Here is an 18,367-nt window from a genome sequence, read left to right as displayed (position 1 = left end):
TGTCAAAAATTATTTATTTAGTTAATGGCCTGCAATATATAATAACATAATTTTGTTATCATGATATAAATAGAATATATTTATGTTTGGTCACAACATATTTAATGAGTCACAACCAATGAGTCCAAAAAAAACATGCCATGGTAGAATTCAAATAGGACCCTAAATTAATAGAGTAGATTAGAACAATGAAGATGTGATAAGCACTAGTATTCAAATTAGGTATTTACGCATTTATTTGAAACCAAACCAAAAAGTCTTAAGTTTTATTCTGGTTCGGTGACAATAAATTGTTTGAATAGATCATTGTTTAAATCAAATACAATAGTTGATGAGGATACATCAATAATAAACAGACCCAAATCTACCTTAATTTGACTATTTTTCATACATATTTAGTTTTTTTTTTTTTGAACATAGCTTTTACGTTCTTTTTTAGTTTCATGTTTTATTTCAAGTATTAACTGTAACCACATCTGTATTTTATAGTATATATAGTATATATATATAAATATTATATATATATATATATATATAGATACTAGTAGGAATGCTGACATGACGCTTTCAAGAGGAAACGAGCGGGCATATTTTGAGACCAGACCTGACCATGGTCATGGGCGAGTCTACATAACCCAGGAAGGGTGCAGATGCCCCACAAAAGTTAGAATAAAATTTATTTGCATTAGATTGGATAGAGATCTTGTAGCTAGGTCGGCTTAAGCGCTCTCTTTGCCCCCATTCAATCCAGTTTCGAATCCCCTCCTACCCATTATATTCACTGTATTTATATTATTTTCCTTTCCTTATTTCTAATTTCGTTTTTCTATTGTTATATTTCTTGTTTTTTATCTTACGTTGTACTCCTTCAAAAAAATTTTTGTTCATCTACTCACTTTTTCTCTGCCTTGAGGTATAAGGTAAACTTTTTTTTTTGTCATCAAGTATAAGGTAAACTTTTGTTGAGGTTTTCGCCTCTTTTGATTTATATCACTCGAGATACTTAAAAAAAAAACAAATAGTTTCTATTTATTTTGTTAATATTTTTTTTTCTTCTTTCGGTTATTAAACATTTTCTTTAGCTGTATTATTAAGTTATTTTTTCTTCTACATATTATCTTTACTAAAAAATGTAAAACACATTCATATAAAATATATATAAAACAAATTTTTACCCCCATTCAAAATATTTTCTAGATCCGCCACTGACCATGGTCACTTAACCAGCAATACGGGGCAGAGAGTATCTGGCAAAGCAGCTCTCTACGGTGTTCAACCAAAGCCTGAAATGCTTCAGACTTTTCTATACTGTTAAATTGTTTAGCTTCTCAGTTTCCATATGGTCTCTGTGTACTTTTTTATTCTGCGGCATTTGGAGTCTGTTATCCCAAGTATCCTATCTTTAATAAACAAAAGCATTGGGGGAAGCCGTCGTTTTGAGCTTGGTTTACCAGAGGAAGAGAGAGATTGAGTAAGAGAGAAGATGAAGCTTCAAAGGATCAAAGTTAACATGGTGTGTCGTCGTCTATATGCTAAACGGTGTCGTTTTGTTGCAAGAATATGAAGGAAATTGAGAATCAATAAACCAGCCGGTCTTAGAGGTAAACCGGAAAATCAGTTCGGTTCGGTGATGTGAATAATCTCAGCAATCATGCATAGTTGCATTGTGTAAGAAAATCCCATTGCTCCAATATGTATGTTTATGTAACGTTGAAACAATTGAATCATTCTTCAAGGATCATTCCCTTAGCAATTTAGCTTAGAACCGAATCCCACTCGCATAGCTCGCCCTCTTTGAACCAAAATGTCAGCAGAAGAAAACCAAATGTGAGGCCAATTCAGGAAACTAAGTCAGTGAAGCAACATAAATGCTTTATATCCAAAGACAATATGAAACTGAACCAAACAAACAATTTGTATAGCCAAGTATGGTATTTACTACCCCTCAGTTAATTCTTTAGGGCACTGGAACATCTTGAGTCCAATGAGTTTAAACCCTTTCTTTTCAGAACGAGAGATGATTTCTCCAACCTATATATATGTATAGGATTACAACAATCAAAGATAGCTTAAACACAAATCAAATTCAAAAGCTAATGTAGAGAGTTTACAAGGCCTCGCTGTATGCTGTCTCGTTTCACCATGATGTAAGTCTCTTCAACTTGCTCATAATAGAAACAAATTTCAATACATATTTTCAACATAGTATCGGGGATTAATGGGCGAGGGAGTGCAAACCATAGATCTAGTGTCTACAACATGAAAGACGGCGACCGGAACTGAAGACGGAATGCTGCTAACTCAGTGCGTAGGTTAACGATGGTTGGAGAAGAGTTAGTCTCTGCTTTAATACCAAACTCAACATTTTGCTTCATTATCAACTCGGAAGTAAAATGACATATTTACCTTCTATCCGTTACGAACTTGGGTTTAACTGATCAATCCAAAAGTTTTGGGGCTTAAAAATATTCAAAAGGAACTCTGTACAGATTCCTTCTAGATAATTTAAACTTTGCACATTTCAACAAATTTAGTCCCTGCTTTAATACCAAACTCAACTTTTCGACAATATCTTTCTTTAATCCAAAATTATTATGTTTTTTGCTGTCTTCATCAATTCAAAATGCATCTCGTCAACACTCAGCAGGGTCAGGTTGAGAAATAAGCAAAAGCTCATCCTCCCTGGCTTTCCTTTACTTGATTATTTCACGCCAAGTCACATTCTGTGCATAGTAAGACTCATCGCTCACCTTTTGTTTTTTCATTCCTTACCTTTCTTCAGTTAGAGTATGTTTATTAGCTTCCCTAACAAATTGTTTATTTGATTCGATATAGAGAGAGGAACGTTAAGAGACTGCTAAATGCAGAAGAAACAGCTCAAGCTGTCAGAAAGGAGACAACATGCAATATTCAAGACAGTTTCGTGATCAAGAAAAGTTGTAACGTGAGTGACAAATATTAGGTTTTGCCATGTTAATATCAGAACCACTGTGGAGTCAACTTTTTCTGTACCCCTATTTTCCTACACACAATCTCCTATAGGCTCTCTTAGTCTTCTATACTTCTTTTTCATAATTCTATTTTTGATCAAAACACAAAATCCCTATTCAAAGCTTCCCCCTCTTCAAAACTATACCCTAACCCCCCCTATGGATTAGTGAACCCATGGGTAAGTATTTAATTTCTATACATTTCAAATTTGAAAAAAAAAATATTTTAAAATCGTTTTTAACCATATTTGATGATTTTCGTGAAACTATGAAAAAACAGTTTTTTTTTTTTATTTTTAAAATATTTTTATCAAATTCTATAAATCAAATAAAAAATATTCACGTTTCCGATTTAATTTTATGATTTTTCGTTAGACACATAAAATTAAAAGAAGAAAACTGTCTAATAGAGATTGAGGAGTGAGAAATAGGGGCATGAGAAGAATTGCCAACAGAGTCAAAAAAATATATATCAGAACCACTAAGCTAAACTAGTGTTGGTCACGGTTTATAAAACCGGTTAACAAAAAACATCAAAAACAATAAGGGAAGCATTGCACCAAGTGGTTTTGTCCTGATAAAACCAGTCCAGAACAGAAAACAGAACCACTAAGCTCACTAATTGCAGCTAAACTAGTCTTGGTCTCAGTTTAGAAAACCGGTTATCAAAAACAATGAAGAGATGCATAACAAAAGTGGTTTCTCTAGGGGTGCTTAGTCCGTTTCAAAACAGAAACAGAAGATTAGCGTAACGAGCATAACTGTGTTATGTCTGGTTTCTTCAGAGACAATAGACAAACCATAATCACTCAGCTTAGCAAACCGATGTTGATTAAGCAAGACATTACTAGTCCTGAGTCTATTGCCAAAGAAACCAGGTATAACTCCAGTGTGAAGATAATGAAACAGTCAATCTCTCTGACCAGTTCATAGCATTACCCCGACTATCATCTGCTCAAAAACCAACAAAAGTTTTTTCAGAAACCTCCAATCTTTGTGGCTGAAACACAACAAAGATTTGAGCTTCAAACCTGAGAGACAAGATTGAAAGTTCCCATCTGGAATGTACTCATAAATCAAGAAGACTTTCTCAACACTGTAATCATCTTTTCCACCACAGTCTATGCAATGACCCAACAAGCAAACTAGGTCTGGGTGTCTAAGCTTGGCAAGCAAATCTAGCCTCAGTTTTAGATTCCTTATTGAGCATTTATTTGATGAAGGTAAATATCTTATAGCCACTTTTGTTCCATTCTCAAGAGTTCCTTTGTATAGCTGAAAGACTAAAAACAACTCTAAGAATCAAGATTGATGATGCTGAAATCACAAAAATGATGTCATGAAACTTACCATGCCATACAAGGAACATTCACAGAGAATAGCGGTTTATTCATGATTTTCTCCTATTTAGTGTATCGTAATATTATTTGTACGCAAATGTGGTTTACACGATTCAAATCAATATTTGAATAAACTTTTTGATTTGAATGAACTTTTTGATTTGAATGAGTTACTTTACCCAACAAAAGAACTTATTCATAAGACAAAAATGCTTAGGTTAGACAAAAATGCTGGGAATACATACGTATTCTATCTCAAGCTCACTGCTCACAGAATTCAATTTCTCAGCTAACCATAAGTCCTTCACTGTGGCGCGGATCTTCGACCCCAATGAGAGAATCTCAGGCCCTGTCTTTGCACCACATGTAAGTCAATACAAGTTGTCTACTTTTTATCTTCTGTATACAACAAATTACTTACAGTTTCTTCTGTTCCTCAATAGGATGGGGGTAAATTGTGCTTCTTGCAAGTTCTATATTGGTGATTCCTCTGTGCGCGATAGTCCCCTTGACGATGGATGTGAGCCAGAAGACCCAGCTGCTGTTGAGGAAACAGTACCAAACACTTGAGGAGAAGGATTCCATAAATGAGGAAGTTGGTGAGTGTCCCAAGTTTCATTAGAAGGGAATCCATCGAAGAAGATGCATAGATTCATGAATCTAGCACTAATGAGAAACTAAGCCAACGCTTCTGCTTATTTCACTCAATTTATGTTTTCTCTGTTTCTGAACATCTGAAGCTTTTAATATGACATTGACATATTTTAGAATGCACACCCTCTCATTGAAGACAACTCTCATTGAAAAAGAACCTTACTCGGTTGGAACAAGAGAAGATCATAGCACACACTGTTTATAGTTTATTCATTGATATGAAGTCAGAAAGTCCTGCATTATTTTAAAACTCCTAATAATCGCTCATTTCACATGTTTTGGTTAGCGACAGGTACCACATTAGTCTCTATAATAATCGCGACAAATAAGTTTTGACTCTTAATAGTTAACATCAGAGGACCACACAATTGTCCCCACCAATAGCGTCATAAACAATGATTACCATATTTTAATTCTTTTGATGATGACTGTGGTAGTCACTAGTCAGCTTCATGCTCTCAGTACTTGCGATGCAAGATACGTGGTTTTAAGGACAAACGCAAGATACGTGGTTTCAAGGACAAACGCAAGTTGATAATAAGATTGGAGACAATAATTCAATTCTTTCAAAAGCTAATTTAAAAAAAAAAAACGGTCTCTAAGACTACTTCTAACCCACCTCTATTTTCATCTATATATTTTCTTCTAAAATAGAGAAATTCTATTATAGAAGTGGATTTGCTCCAATGTATTCCTCTATTTATAGAGAAAAATATAGAAATATGTTATTTCTACTACTAAATATATAGACAAAAAGTAGTTGTTCTCTATATTTTCCACTAAAATAGAGAAACTCTATTATAGAGGCATACATTGGAACAATTCCGCCTCTATAATAGAGATCTCTATTTTAGAGGAAAATATAGAGGCATACATTGGAGATGCTCTAAGAACATCTCCGACCAATTGCTATTTTCACCTATATAATAGCATTTAGAGGTGAAAATGCTCCAATCCACTTTTATTCTCTATATAAAGATCTCTATGTTTTCCTCTATTTATAGAGGAAGAAATAACATTCCTCTGTTTTTTACTCTACATTTAGAGATTGCTATTATATAGAAATACATTAGAGCATAACTCATCTCTATTATAGATTTTCTATATTTTAGAGGTGAAAATAGCAAAATACATTGGCGATTGTCTAAATATAGATGCAAAAATTGAGATTTCTCTATATTTTCTTCTAAAATAGAAGAACTCTATTATAAAAGCATACATTAGAGCAAATCCACTTGTATAATAGAAATCTCTATTTTAGAAAAAATATAGAAATATACATTGGAGATGCTCTAAAGAGAAATTTTCATAAAAATTTGAACGAACAAGATAAAAGACTATTTGACCATATCTAAAATTTAATTAATTTTATTCATGTAGCGCTTTCTTGAAAATTAGTTTCAGTTATGAAAATTCAAAAAAAACAAGAGTGGAAATAACTGAAGTTCATTCATCATAGTAAAACAAAAGCCAAATTTTATTTAACTACCCGATCGTCCACGGTTAGTGGGTCATCCATGCCCGTTCTCTCGGTCTGTGGATCACATCCCATACGACGGCTGGTCCATTAATTTTCTAAGGCTCTAAATCATTGTTTATTGATCCTGCAATCACCACATAACATTTCTCTGTGCTTTATCCTCACTCACACGATATTACAAATCACTTCCCGATAGGTCATCCATCCTTTTATTACTTCAGCCAAAGCACTCTTAACTCTAGAGTTCTAAACAGATGTGTGGCGGAAAAGATAAGTCGACTTTGGTGACATATGTAGCCAAATCAATTCTCTTAAGTTTTTTTCATATATCACAACTCGCAGTATTACACTATCATTATGTATCTGTCTGACCGGTTCATTGCATATTTAATATATCTATACTATTAAAGCAGGATCCTATTTGAAAAATTTAGGATCATGCCCTTGCATTTTAATATATTTACAAATCTCTCCTATTGGCATTTAATTTAAACTAAAAATAGAATATTCTCTGTAACTATGATAATTAATACTTTCCATATTTTGTGAATGGTAATAATTTTAATTTTATTATGCAGATTATACTTTTAATTTAATTTGAATATCATTTTTTCCATTTATAATATTATATAAAGATCGGATATGAATATATACATGCATATTAAAAAAATATTACTTTGAAATTTTTCACATAATAATGATATACCAATTTTGAGTGTTCATTTTTTTTAATCTTATATTAAAATTAAGTTTTAGCTCTAAATATAAATAAAAATACAAACTTATCATAGCTTATTAGTAACCAAGAAAGGAAAAAAAAATGATATCAATAATAAAGTTTCCTATTACAATTGTTTCATTTTCTTCGAATGACATAATACAAATCTCATTAAAGTCTAAATATTTTTTTCCAATTTTATATAATATTAAGAAGTATGAATTATTTAATAAACATTTCAAAAATATTTTTTTTTCAGCGGATCATCTCATATCGGATCTTAGGTTAATAGCGGGTTATTAGATTTTTACCAGATTTTCTAAGATTATAGTTACAATTCTTTTTATTAAATTGAATTGAACTATAGACATATCAGTGGATTTATCGGTTCAAACATACGTCTGGGTTGAATATGAAAACATCACTTGAAAGTCAAGTATTATAGTAGAATAATTTTTTGAATCACAAATAGAAAACTTTAAAATTATTTATTTTCTAATCAAAATTATAATTTCAACTAAATTAAATTTTATTAAAATAAAAATATACCCGCGCTTTTAAAGCGCGGGTCAAAATCTAGTATATTTATATAAAGGGAAAATCCCATGAAAAACCTTAAAAGTGGCAAACACTTCCACTTTAAACCTCCAATTTTTATGTTTCCATAATAAATCTTGAAATTGAAGATATTTTTAACAAAAACGTTCAAAATGGTTAACATGTTTTATGTGATGTTAAGATAAACAGAATAATAAACTCTATTAATGTTGTTATTAACTCTGTCTCCTTTCGATAAAACATGTGACTTATTGTAATTACTTATATTTTTAACAAACCATTTTTTATTTTATTCATGAGCCGTCATAAGTGTTTGTGAAAGAAAATAATAGAAAATCTAAGAAAAAACTTATAAGTGAAAAAGAGATCGTGTTATACACAACATGGAGTAAGATAATACCTCAAAGAGATCATTCGAAGGTGATGTTGCTTCTCTTCGGAATTTCCTTGAAATCTAGAAGGAACCTACGCCCAATGCTTCTCGTCTCTTCATCCTATGGTTTTCTCTTTGCTTCTCTTCATCTTGTGCTCTGGCAAAAACCGATGATGAAATTGCAATACCGTAGGCGAAAATGATGAACAGATACATCAGAGACTTCAAAGAAGCTATCTTCTTCGTCGTCGTTTCTAAGAAACATAAAACACGTTAGTTATCTTAACATCACATAAAACATGTTAGTCATTTTGAAGGTTTTTGTTAAGAATATCTTTAATTTCAAGATTTATTATGGAAACATAAAATTTGGAGGTTTAAAATGGAAGTACTTGCCACTTTGAAGGTTTTTTATGGGATTTTCCCTTTATATAAAGATGAAACCACAAAATTTAAAAATTTAACTTCAACCCTTAGTTCTATTTAACATAAAAAATTCCTAAACGGTTACCTAAGAGCATCCTCATCGTAAATGTCTTAAAAATGACTCTTAAATTTTAGAGATAATTGGTGTCTATGCCCATGAACGACCCCCTAATTAGCAGACTACCATTGAAGTGATTGGTGCATTTTAGTTGACGATTTTAGCCCTACTCCCACCATTCTATCCTAGCTGTCTCATGTGGGGTGTGTCAGGAAAGCTGTCGGTTCTATGTGACTCATTTCCTTTTTTCTCCGTGGTTTTCTCATCTCTTCTTTTCTTTTTTTTTTCTGAGCAACACTCATCTTCTTTCCTAACTACTCCATTTTCATTCTCTTATGCTTCTTTTCTAAATCTACATCTCCTTTTCAATCAAAAAAGCGCTATCCACCAAACAAAAAGAAGATCGATAATCTGTGTCTCCCATTGAATCATTTTCTGGGTTTTTATCAGTCTCCTTAAAACTTTATTTTTTATTTTCTTGAGTTGGGTCTTTACATTCGTGTGTACAAATTAAAATAGTGTGTACAAGTCACGCAAGTTCATGAATATACTTCTATTACTGGTATTAACAAAACAAAGAAGTTTCAAATTCATGACTATATTTCTACTACTGGTACATCATGATTTTGTTTTAATATATAACATTTCAAATTTCGAAATTTTATTATTTTTGTAGAATTATAAAAAATTTATTACTAAAGCTTTCAAAAAAATCTACAATTGTTTTTACAAAATTAAATATCTAATCATAAGATCATTAGTTTCTTATATATCTACAAACTTTATAAACATTGTTTAGACTAAATTTTTTCCCCTATACTATATTTGCGAAGTGATTTTGCCACATGTCCTCTCTATAATCAATTTCACAAAAATAATAAAATTTCGTCATGCTTCCGAAAAAAATATGACACAGATAATTTCATTTAATGTTAACATATATTTTTGGCAAACTTATTACAGTATGGTAATAATTCATATATTACATTTAATATTGATATTTGTTTTTGGTAAAAAAATTTAAATATAGTAATAGCTCATACATCATCTATAAAATAAATATATTCATATATAACATTTCAAATTTCAAAATATTATTATTGTTGTATAATTATACAATTTGTATTACTAAAGCTTTCAAAAATTTCTACATTTTTTTTAGAAAATTAAATATCTAATCGTAAGATCATTAGTGTTTATATATCTACAAACTTTATAAATATTGTTTAGACTAAATTTTTGATAATTATACAGTTTTATATCATTTTTATTAGTTTTATACAAATTGATTTAATATATATAAAATCTGTATTAAATATTAATAAGAAAATAGTAAAATCTATAACATTTAATAAAAAGAAATTTAAAATATAAGTTATATTTAAAAATTGCTTACTGCACATGGTGCATGAAAACACATAGTATACATATATATAAACAAACACAAATAAACTGATATATTTTCCGCTGTTGTATTTCTATGTGACTAAAATAATGTTCAGTTTAAATTAGAAACATAAAATAAAATAAAAAACATTACAATTTTACATGAAAAATTATAATTTAAGTGCTAAAAGAAATTAACTCGTGCGTAGCAAGGCATGATAAATACAAGTCATTTCTAAGGTGGTCAACTTGCCAGGCTTTCTGTATTGCGTAGGGTCTAAGAGCATCATTAACGCGCGTGTTTTGATCAACGCTTAGCATTAAGTATAATTAAAAATAAAAAAAAAAAAATAGAAAAAGGAAAAACACGGCGCTTAATTAAGCCCGTGAAACCACGCTGCTTGTGTGCACGTGTCAAGAAATGAGAGGGGAGAGTTTCGGTTACGCGTGAAACGAAACCAAACTTGGTTTTGTCTCTCTCTCTCTCTCTCTCGAATCCTCTCTCCCGACGAAAGGCGAATCGATTTCGTCTCGGTGGCTCTGTTATCGTCGGTGACGTCTCCCTCGGTGGCTCCGCGTCGACGATCAAGATGGTGGTTCTCCTAGAAGGCGACGGACCTCTCGCGACGCTGGCTCTCCTCTCATCTCCAGGTAAGCGTTTGTTGTGATCTTCGATTTTGCATGTGTTTGGATTTTGAATCCTATTGTTCTGATCGGCCGTTTTTTGTTTGTTATATGTTGGTTAGGTGTATTGGTGGCGAGGGAGCTCTCTCTCGGTGGATATGAAGCCTTCCTTCTACCTCGTCGATTAGGTATATCGGTGGCGACAGAACTCTCCTCGACGGCGAGGAGCTCTCCTCGAAGGCGACGGAGCTCTCCTCGACGGCGACGGAGCTCTCTCTCGGCGAAGGTAAAGCTTCTGTTTTGTATTGAGATGGATTCATCAAATATGATTCGATTTGTTCTGTAACTAGGTGAAAATAGATTTGTTCTGTAATTTCTATACATGATTTTATACTCTTCAGTGCTTGTTATCATAATAGATATTGGACCGAGATAGATGAAAATAGATTTGTTTGTAACTAGGATTCATCAAATAGTTACAACTAGGATTCAGTTTAAGGATTCATCAAACAATAGTTACTTTCACCTAGGATTTGTTTCAATTAAGATGGAAGGATCAAAGCTTAGTTTATTTCTATCTGTTTTCGCTCTTTGGATATTTGATTCGTTTCTGTGTGTTTGTGTCTTAATGCGAGGATGGAGGCTACAAGACGAAGCAACATATTCAAAGCAGAGGAGTACATTTGGTCTTCGCGAGACAGGTAAATATCTTCTTCTAATGACTTCATTGAAAGCTTTAGGTTTGTTGAGATACATAGTTAATGTTTGGTGAAGTGTAATAAATGGTTTCTTAGCGGTAGAATAGGGTTGTGTGATAAATAGAAGTGATGGTTAGCTAGAAACCGTAATTGATGTCTTGCTTTAAGTCTGTGATTAAGATTTTTTCAACATCTTTGTGGTTAATGAGTTAGATAAATGTCTAGTCCATTTGTTTGTGTGAGTGATGAATGCATCTCTCATAGTCTCTATTAAACTCGCCTTCTTCTCATCTGACTTCTCATCCGAATCCATCTCTCTTATCTTCTCTCATTTCCATCTCTCTTATCTTCCATCTCTCTATTACCTCAGACATATTCAAAAATGGATTCCAATCCATTTTTGAATTTAAATTTCGTTGAATCTTCCCCCATTCCTTTATTTGGCACGCAAGCCACACAAGATGCAAACTTGGAGCAACACAGTCCAGCTCAGCGTAAAGAACGGAGGGTTTGGACAGCAACAGATGATCTGGTCCTCATCAGCGCTTGGTTAAACACCAGCAAAGATGCTATTGTTTCGAACGAACAGAAGTGTGGGGCCTTCTGGAAGAGAATAGCAGACTACATGGCTGCTAGTCCGAAGCTTGCAGGCATTGAAAAAAGAGCGCAACTGCACTGCAAGAATCGGTGGCACAAGATCAATGATCAAGTCTGCAAGTTCTGCGGAGCATATGAAGCCGCAACAAGAGCCAAAACTTCAGGCCAAAATGACAATGATGTTCTCAAAGAAGCTCACGTTATCTACTTCAACAGATATAACAAAAAGTTCAGTCTGGAACACGCCTGGAAGGAGCTTCGCTATGACCAGAAGTGGTGTCTTATATCTACAGACAAAACCGGTAAAAAGAGAAAAGGTGAGGACGAAGTTGAGTCCTCAACATCTCACGCAACTGACAATGTAAGTGGTCAATCGGTTGATGTAATGGAGCGGCCCCCTGGTGTTAAGGCTGCCAAGCGCCGCGGTAAAAAGCCATTGGAAGAGGACAAGGAGGTAGAGGGCTTTCACCGTATGTGGGAGGTTAAAGAAGAGGATTGGTGTAGGAAAGAAAAGCAAGCCAAGATAGGTCTACTTGACCGTCTACTGGCCAAAACAGAGCCACTCGCTGACTATGAAGAAACGCTAAAGAAGAAGCTCATTGCTGAGTTGTTCTGAACTTAGTCAGTTCTTATTTGCTCTATGTTTCATGCTAGTCTCGTTGCTGTTTCATGTTCTTATTTGCTCTCTGTTTCATGTTCTTGTTTGCTCTTTGTTTCATGTTCTTATTTGCTCTCTGTTTCATGTTCTTGTTTGTTCTTTGTTTCATGTTTTTTAATGTTGTTTGTTTCATATTAATGTACTTGTTATGTTTAAGTAATGAGAATGCTCTTCTGTTTCATATTATTGTGCTTATGTTTCATATTATTGTTACTTTCAGGAGCAATGGGAGTGGAATGGGAAGAGGAAATGCTTGTGTCTACTCGTTTGTGTCAAGGGTCTGTTGTATGTTGTATTTTTGTGTCATCACGGGTCTTGTATTTTTGTGTCACCAGTGTGTCATTTGTATTGTTGTGTCACGAGTCTTGTTTGTGTCAAGGGTCTGTTGTATGTTGTATTTTTGTATTGTTGTGTCACGGGTATTGTGTCAACTCTTGTATGTCATTTTTTTTCTTGTGTCAACTCTTGTATGTGTCACGAGTCTTGTATCTTTTTTTTCTTGTGTCAAGTCTTGTATGTGTCTATATAACTTTGCATACCAATTGAAACCAAAATCACAATCTATCTCTCTTCTAAAATCCACAATTCTTTCTCTCTTCCAACTATTTCTCTCTTCCAACTATTTGCCCACTAATATGGCATCTTCTTCTAATAACAATTTTGAAAAAGTAACTGATGAAAGTTTTGATCAACGTTTTGATCAATATTTTGATCAACGTTTTGATCAACGTTTTGATCAACGTTTCGATCAATATTTCGATCAAGCTCTCGAGAATGTTGCCATTAATAATGGAAAAAAAACCAACACCAGAAAAAAAAGACAATATATTGAAAGAAATCGTGAAGAAGGCGATCTACGCTTGTGGAATGATTATTTCAGCGAAACTCCAACATACGAAGGTCATCTATTCCGACGACGTTTTAGAATGAACAAACCATTGTTCATGCATATCGTTGATCGACTCTCCAATGAAGTTGAATTCTTTCGACAAAAGAGAGATGCTCTCGGAAGGCTTAGTCTCTCTCCACTACAAAAGTGTACAGCAGCCATTCGTCTCTTGGCATATGGTAGTGCTGCTGATACTGTCGACGAATACCTCCGCCTCGCTGAAAGTACAAGTCGGTCATGTTTGGAGAATTTTGTTGAAGGAATAATTCAATTGTTCGGCGATGAGTATCTAAGAAGACCAACAGAAGCTGATCTTCAACGCCTACTTTATATTGGAGAGCATCGTGGATTTCCCGGGATGATAGGAAGCATCGACTGTATGCATTGGGAGTGGAAGAATTGTCCCACTACTTGGAAAGGGCAATATTCTCGAGGTTCGGATAAACCAACAATCGTTTTAGAGGCAGTTGCTTCATATGATCTCTGGATATGGCATGCATTTTTTGGATCTCCAGGTACCTTTAATGATATCAATGTTCTTGATCGTTCACCTGTTTTTGATGACTTAATACACGGTCAAGTTCCGCAAGTCACGTACTCCGTTAACGGAAGAGAGTATCATTTAACTTACTATCTCACCGATGGTATTTACCCGAAATGGGCAACTTTTATCCAATCTATTCCACTACCACAAAGTCCGCAAGCAGTTTTATTTGCTCAACGTCAAGAAGCTGTCCGAAAAGATGTCGAGCGTGCTTTTGGAGTCCTGCAAGCTCGCTTTGCCATTGTTAAAAATCCAGCACTTTTTTGGGATAAAGTTAAGGTTGGGAAGATTATGAAAGCATGTATCATACTCCATAATATGATAGTAGAAAACGAACGAGATGATGTGGTGTGGGTAAACGAACGAGGTGGATACATTCGGTATGATATTTCAGGGTTCCAAGATGGAGAAGGTTCACATGTCGATCTCAACTTTTCTACAAATACAGATTCAATGATTCCCGATATGATTCCTACTGAAACTACAATTCGTGATATACAAATGCATCAACAATTGAAAGATGATTTGGTTCAACATATATGGCATAAATTTGGGCATGAAGGAGACAACAACTAATCTCAGGACCGGATTTCAAATTATTCTCGTTTATTTACTAATGTTTTTTTTATGTTTTTATTTCAATTTATGTTTTTATTGTTATCTTTTAATATGTTTCATATAATAAGTCAATTTTATCTTAAATAAATCAATGTTTAATTTTTTTAAGCACCCCTAAATAAGCAACTACCATTGGAGGACATTAAATTAGAAGTTGCTTAATATAATTGCTTAACACTCATTTATTGTTAAAAAATTATTAAGCACCCCCATTAGAGTGGTTGGGTTAATGATGCTCTAAGTGAGCGTGGCGAATAAATTATTAAAGGGGCAAAAGACAAATCTTATCTTTAGATTGGACTGTTTGCTAAAGTTAAAACCAGACCGTACCAAACTGGAGAAAGGTTGTACTTGTAAAAACACACGGAGAACATTCCTTCTCTTGGCGAATTTTCAAGCATGTTATATTTCTTTAATGGAATTACGTCTTCGGAACTTTGAATTTGAAACGGAAGGATAATAAAGATGAGAGCTTCATTAGGTTGGTTCATAGGATCCAGAGAGCATACACACTGTGCTCGGTGACTATGGTGGTGAAAATGGAAAAAAAATGGTGGTGAAAATGGTTACAACGCAATCAATTCTCTCTGGAAAAGCTCTTTCTACCGTCGTCAGTGGTCAGATGATTCCTCCGTTCCAAGTAGCTTTTGACTTCTTCCTCTGTTTGACTCTTTCTACTTGATTCTTAATTGTTTTTTTTTTTTTGGTAAAAATTTTCGACTCTGTTTAACTCTTTTGACTCTTTTTTTTCTTGAAAATCTTGGGTTGGGAGAAACTTTCTTTCTCGGTTTGTGAAATTTTAAAACCTTTTTGCCTCTTCTCTTCCAAGTGTTTGTTATAATAATAAGGCAAAAAAAAGAAACTCTGGTTTTGAACAAGAAAGTGTTTTGTGCAAGGTATCGCTACAGGAAGTCCTTTGGTGTTGCAGCTGCACGAGACCGAGGAAGGAACAGAGGAGTATGCAGATTATATGTGTATACTAAATTTCTAAAAACTTATGTATGAAACAAATTTCTTATGAGAGAATATATGTGTGTTCTGCTTGCCCCTTTCCTGTTTCTTTTTTCTTTCTTTCTTTTTTTGTTCTTTCCTGTTTTGTTGATCATCTGAATTCTCCACGTGAGTCTCTAGCTAAATGTTGAAAGTGTTCAGTCATTGACTTTTGCTTGAAAATTATTTGATGTTGGCAGCTTTGGTTCTACACTGTTAAATTGTTTAGCTTCTCAGTTTCCATATGGTCTCTGTGTATTGTTTATTCCGCGGCATTTGGAGTCTGTTATCCCAAGTATCCTATCCTTAATAAACAAAAGCATTGAGGAAGCCGTCGTTTTGAGCTTGGTTTACCAGAGGAAGAGAGAGATTGAGTAAGAGAGAAGATGAAGCTTCAAAGGATTAAAGTTAAATGGTGTGACGTCGTCTATATGCTAAACGGTGTCGTTTTTTTTTGGTCAAATCTAAACGGTGTCGTTTTAGTTGCAAGAATATGAAGGAAATTGAGAATCGATAAACCAGCCGGTCTTAGAGGTTAACCGGAAAATCAGTTCGGTTCGGTGATGTGAATAATCTCAGCAATCATGCATAGTTGCATTGTGTAAGAAAATCCCATTGCTCCAATATGTATGTTTATGTAACGTTGAAACAATTGAATCATTCTTCAAGGATCATTCCCTTAGCAATTTAGCTTAGAACCGAATCCCACTCGCATAGCTCGCCCTCTTTGAACCAAAATGTCAGCAGAAGAAAACCAAATGTGAGGCCAATTCAGGAAACTAAGTCAGTGAAGCAACATAAATGCTTTATATCCAAAGACAATATGAAACTGAACCAAACAAACAATTTGTATAGCCAAGTATGGTATTTACTAGCCCTCAGTTAATTCTTTAGGGCACTGGAACATCTTGAGTCCAATGAGTTTAAACCCTTTCTTTTCAGAACGAGAGATGATTTCTCCAACCTATATATATATGTATAGGATTACAACAATCAAAGATAGCTTAAACACAAATCAAATTCAAAAGCTAATGTAGAGAGTTTACAAGGCCTCACTGTATGCTGTCTCGTTTCACCATGATGTAAGTCTCTTCAACTTGCTCATAATAGAAACAAATTTCAATACATATTTTCAACATAGTATCGGGGATTAGTGGGCGAGGGAGTGCAAACCATAGATCTAGTGTCTACAACATGAAAGACGGCGACCGGAACTGAAGACGGAATGCTGCTAACTCAGTGCGTAGGTTAACGATGGTTGGAGAAGAGTTAGTCCTTGCTTTAATACCAAACTCAACATTTTGCTGCATTATCAACTCGGAAGTAATATGACATATTTACATTCTATCCGTTACGAACTTGGGTTTAACTGATCAATCCGAAAGTATTGGGGCTCAAAAGTTAAGACTGACAAAATGAATTAGTCTCTGTACAGACTAGGTCAAAACCCGCGCTACGCCGCGGACTATCTTAACACAAATAAATTTTGTGCTATTCATACTTCTTTTACCATTTATCGTAAGAAAGTTGATTGGAAAATTAGAAAAAATAAAACATGTTTGTTCTCAAGTTTACAAATTTGGTTAGAACTAAATGTAATTTTTGGACTGTGAACCCCTAGGCTTAGATGTAACTACATAGTATATAATTAACCATATGTAACCATTTACATAAGTATTCATAGATTTACCGTCTATTTCACCAGCCAATAGAATTTTATTATTTCATATTTAGTATCTTTTAAATAAAAAAACAAAATATTATCAAATTATATTATGCTTTTAAAATTAAAAAGAGTAAAAATAAATAAAAAATAACAGTAACTAGGTTTTGACCCGCGCTTTAAAAGCGCGGGTTTGTTTTTCTTTTTTTTAATAAATTTTGAATAAGTTTGTGAAATGAAATATTTTTATTTATTTTTATTGTATTGTTTTATTTTTATTTTTATTGTATAAATGGGTATTTATGTTTAAAATTGAACTTGTTTTTTTTTTGCAAAAATTTGAAGTGGTATTTTAAATTTTTTCAATCAATTTTCACTTTTATGTACTGAATTTTTGAAAGATATAATTTTTAACAGATTTAACTTGTGAATAAATTAATATTATATTCTTTTAACAATTTTAAGTCTTTCATTATCAATATTAAAATATTTTCAGAAAGTTTTAATTATATTGAGAAAAATAAATAATAATAATTATGTGTAAATATTTGTTAATATCACTATTAGAACTTGGCCCAAATGGCCCAAACGAAAAATGTGAAATTAGATAAATATTAAAATCGGTCCAAATGGCCCAAAACCGTGAAATTAAAGGAACAAAAAAAGTTTGGGCCTATAATTAAGAGACCCATTAATTGAAAATGATACAAAATAACAGAAGTACCCTTAATGAAATATGCGACTTCTTTATAATAGAAGGGTAGGTTTAGGTAAAAATTCAAATACGATCCTGATTTAATAGTATAGACTAGGTTTTGACCCGCGCTTTGAAAAGCGCGGGATGTCCTTTTAAATATTCGGGCCAAAGTTGATTCTATTTTTCGAAAGTTTAGTTTGCAAAGATTAAAACTTTGTTATATTATATAAATTTGGAAACTTAGATGATAGAAAGATGGTTAATTTGGTATATTTTGTAAGCTGTGTTGTAATCATTTAGATTTATTTTTGTTTAGTTTGGCATAAAATACAAATATATAAATAAATATGATTTTGAAATATATATATATATATAAAGCCCATAATTTTTTAATATTTTTTTATGA

At 33.2% G+C, this 18,367-nt stretch overlaps 1 protein-coding gene across 2 annotated transcripts; it reads left to right on the top strand.

Annotated features, from left to right (window-relative positions):
• Nucleotides 1–9,942: 9,942 nt before the first annotated feature.
• LOC108836237 (glutathione S-transferase T3-like) lies at nucleotides 9,943–14,735 on the top strand. Of its 2 annotated transcripts, none has more exons than XM_057007855.1 (3): nucleotides 9,943–10,634; nucleotides 10,730–11,308; nucleotides 11,676–12,642. In XM_057007855.1, the coding sequence occupies exon 3, from the start codon at nucleotides 11,688–11,690 to the stop codon at nucleotides 12,516–12,518; it is 831 nt and encodes a 276-aa protein (XP_056863835.1). In that variant the 5' UTR covers nucleotides 9,943–10,634; nucleotides 10,730–11,308; nucleotides 11,676–11,687; the 3' UTR covers nucleotides 12,519–12,642. The 2 variants fall into 2 exon arrangements, with proteins under 2 accessions (XP_056863835.1, XP_056863832.1); XM_057007852.1 differs by lacking the exon at nucleotides 11,676–12,642 and adding an exon at nucleotides 12,781–14,735 and having other exon boundaries at nucleotides 9,973–10,634.
• Nucleotides 14,736–18,367: the final 3,632 nt, after the last annotated feature.

The sequence above is a fragment of the Raphanus sativus genome, chromosome 1 (genome assembly GCF_000801105.2).
Source record: "Raphanus sativus cultivar WK10039 chromosome 1, ASM80110v3, whole genome shotgun sequence".
NCBI classification, from domain to species: domain Eukaryota; kingdom Viridiplantae; phylum Streptophyta; class Magnoliopsida; order Brassicales; family Brassicaceae; genus Raphanus; species Raphanus sativus.
Note: the sequence above shows the minus strand (reverse complement) of the source record. Positions and strands in the feature narration are given on the sequence as shown.

Excerpts from the sequence above, each read along its gene's own strand:
- LOC108836237 (XM_057007852.1), top strand. The coding sequence starts at position 11,244 with ATGGAGGCTACAAGACGAAGCAACATATTCAAAGCAGAGGAGTACATT. Across the intron at positions 11,309-12,780 it reads ATTTGGTCTTCGCGAGACAG|GAGCAATGGGAGTGGAATGG; the intron begins GTAAATATCTTC and ends TGTTACTTTCAG.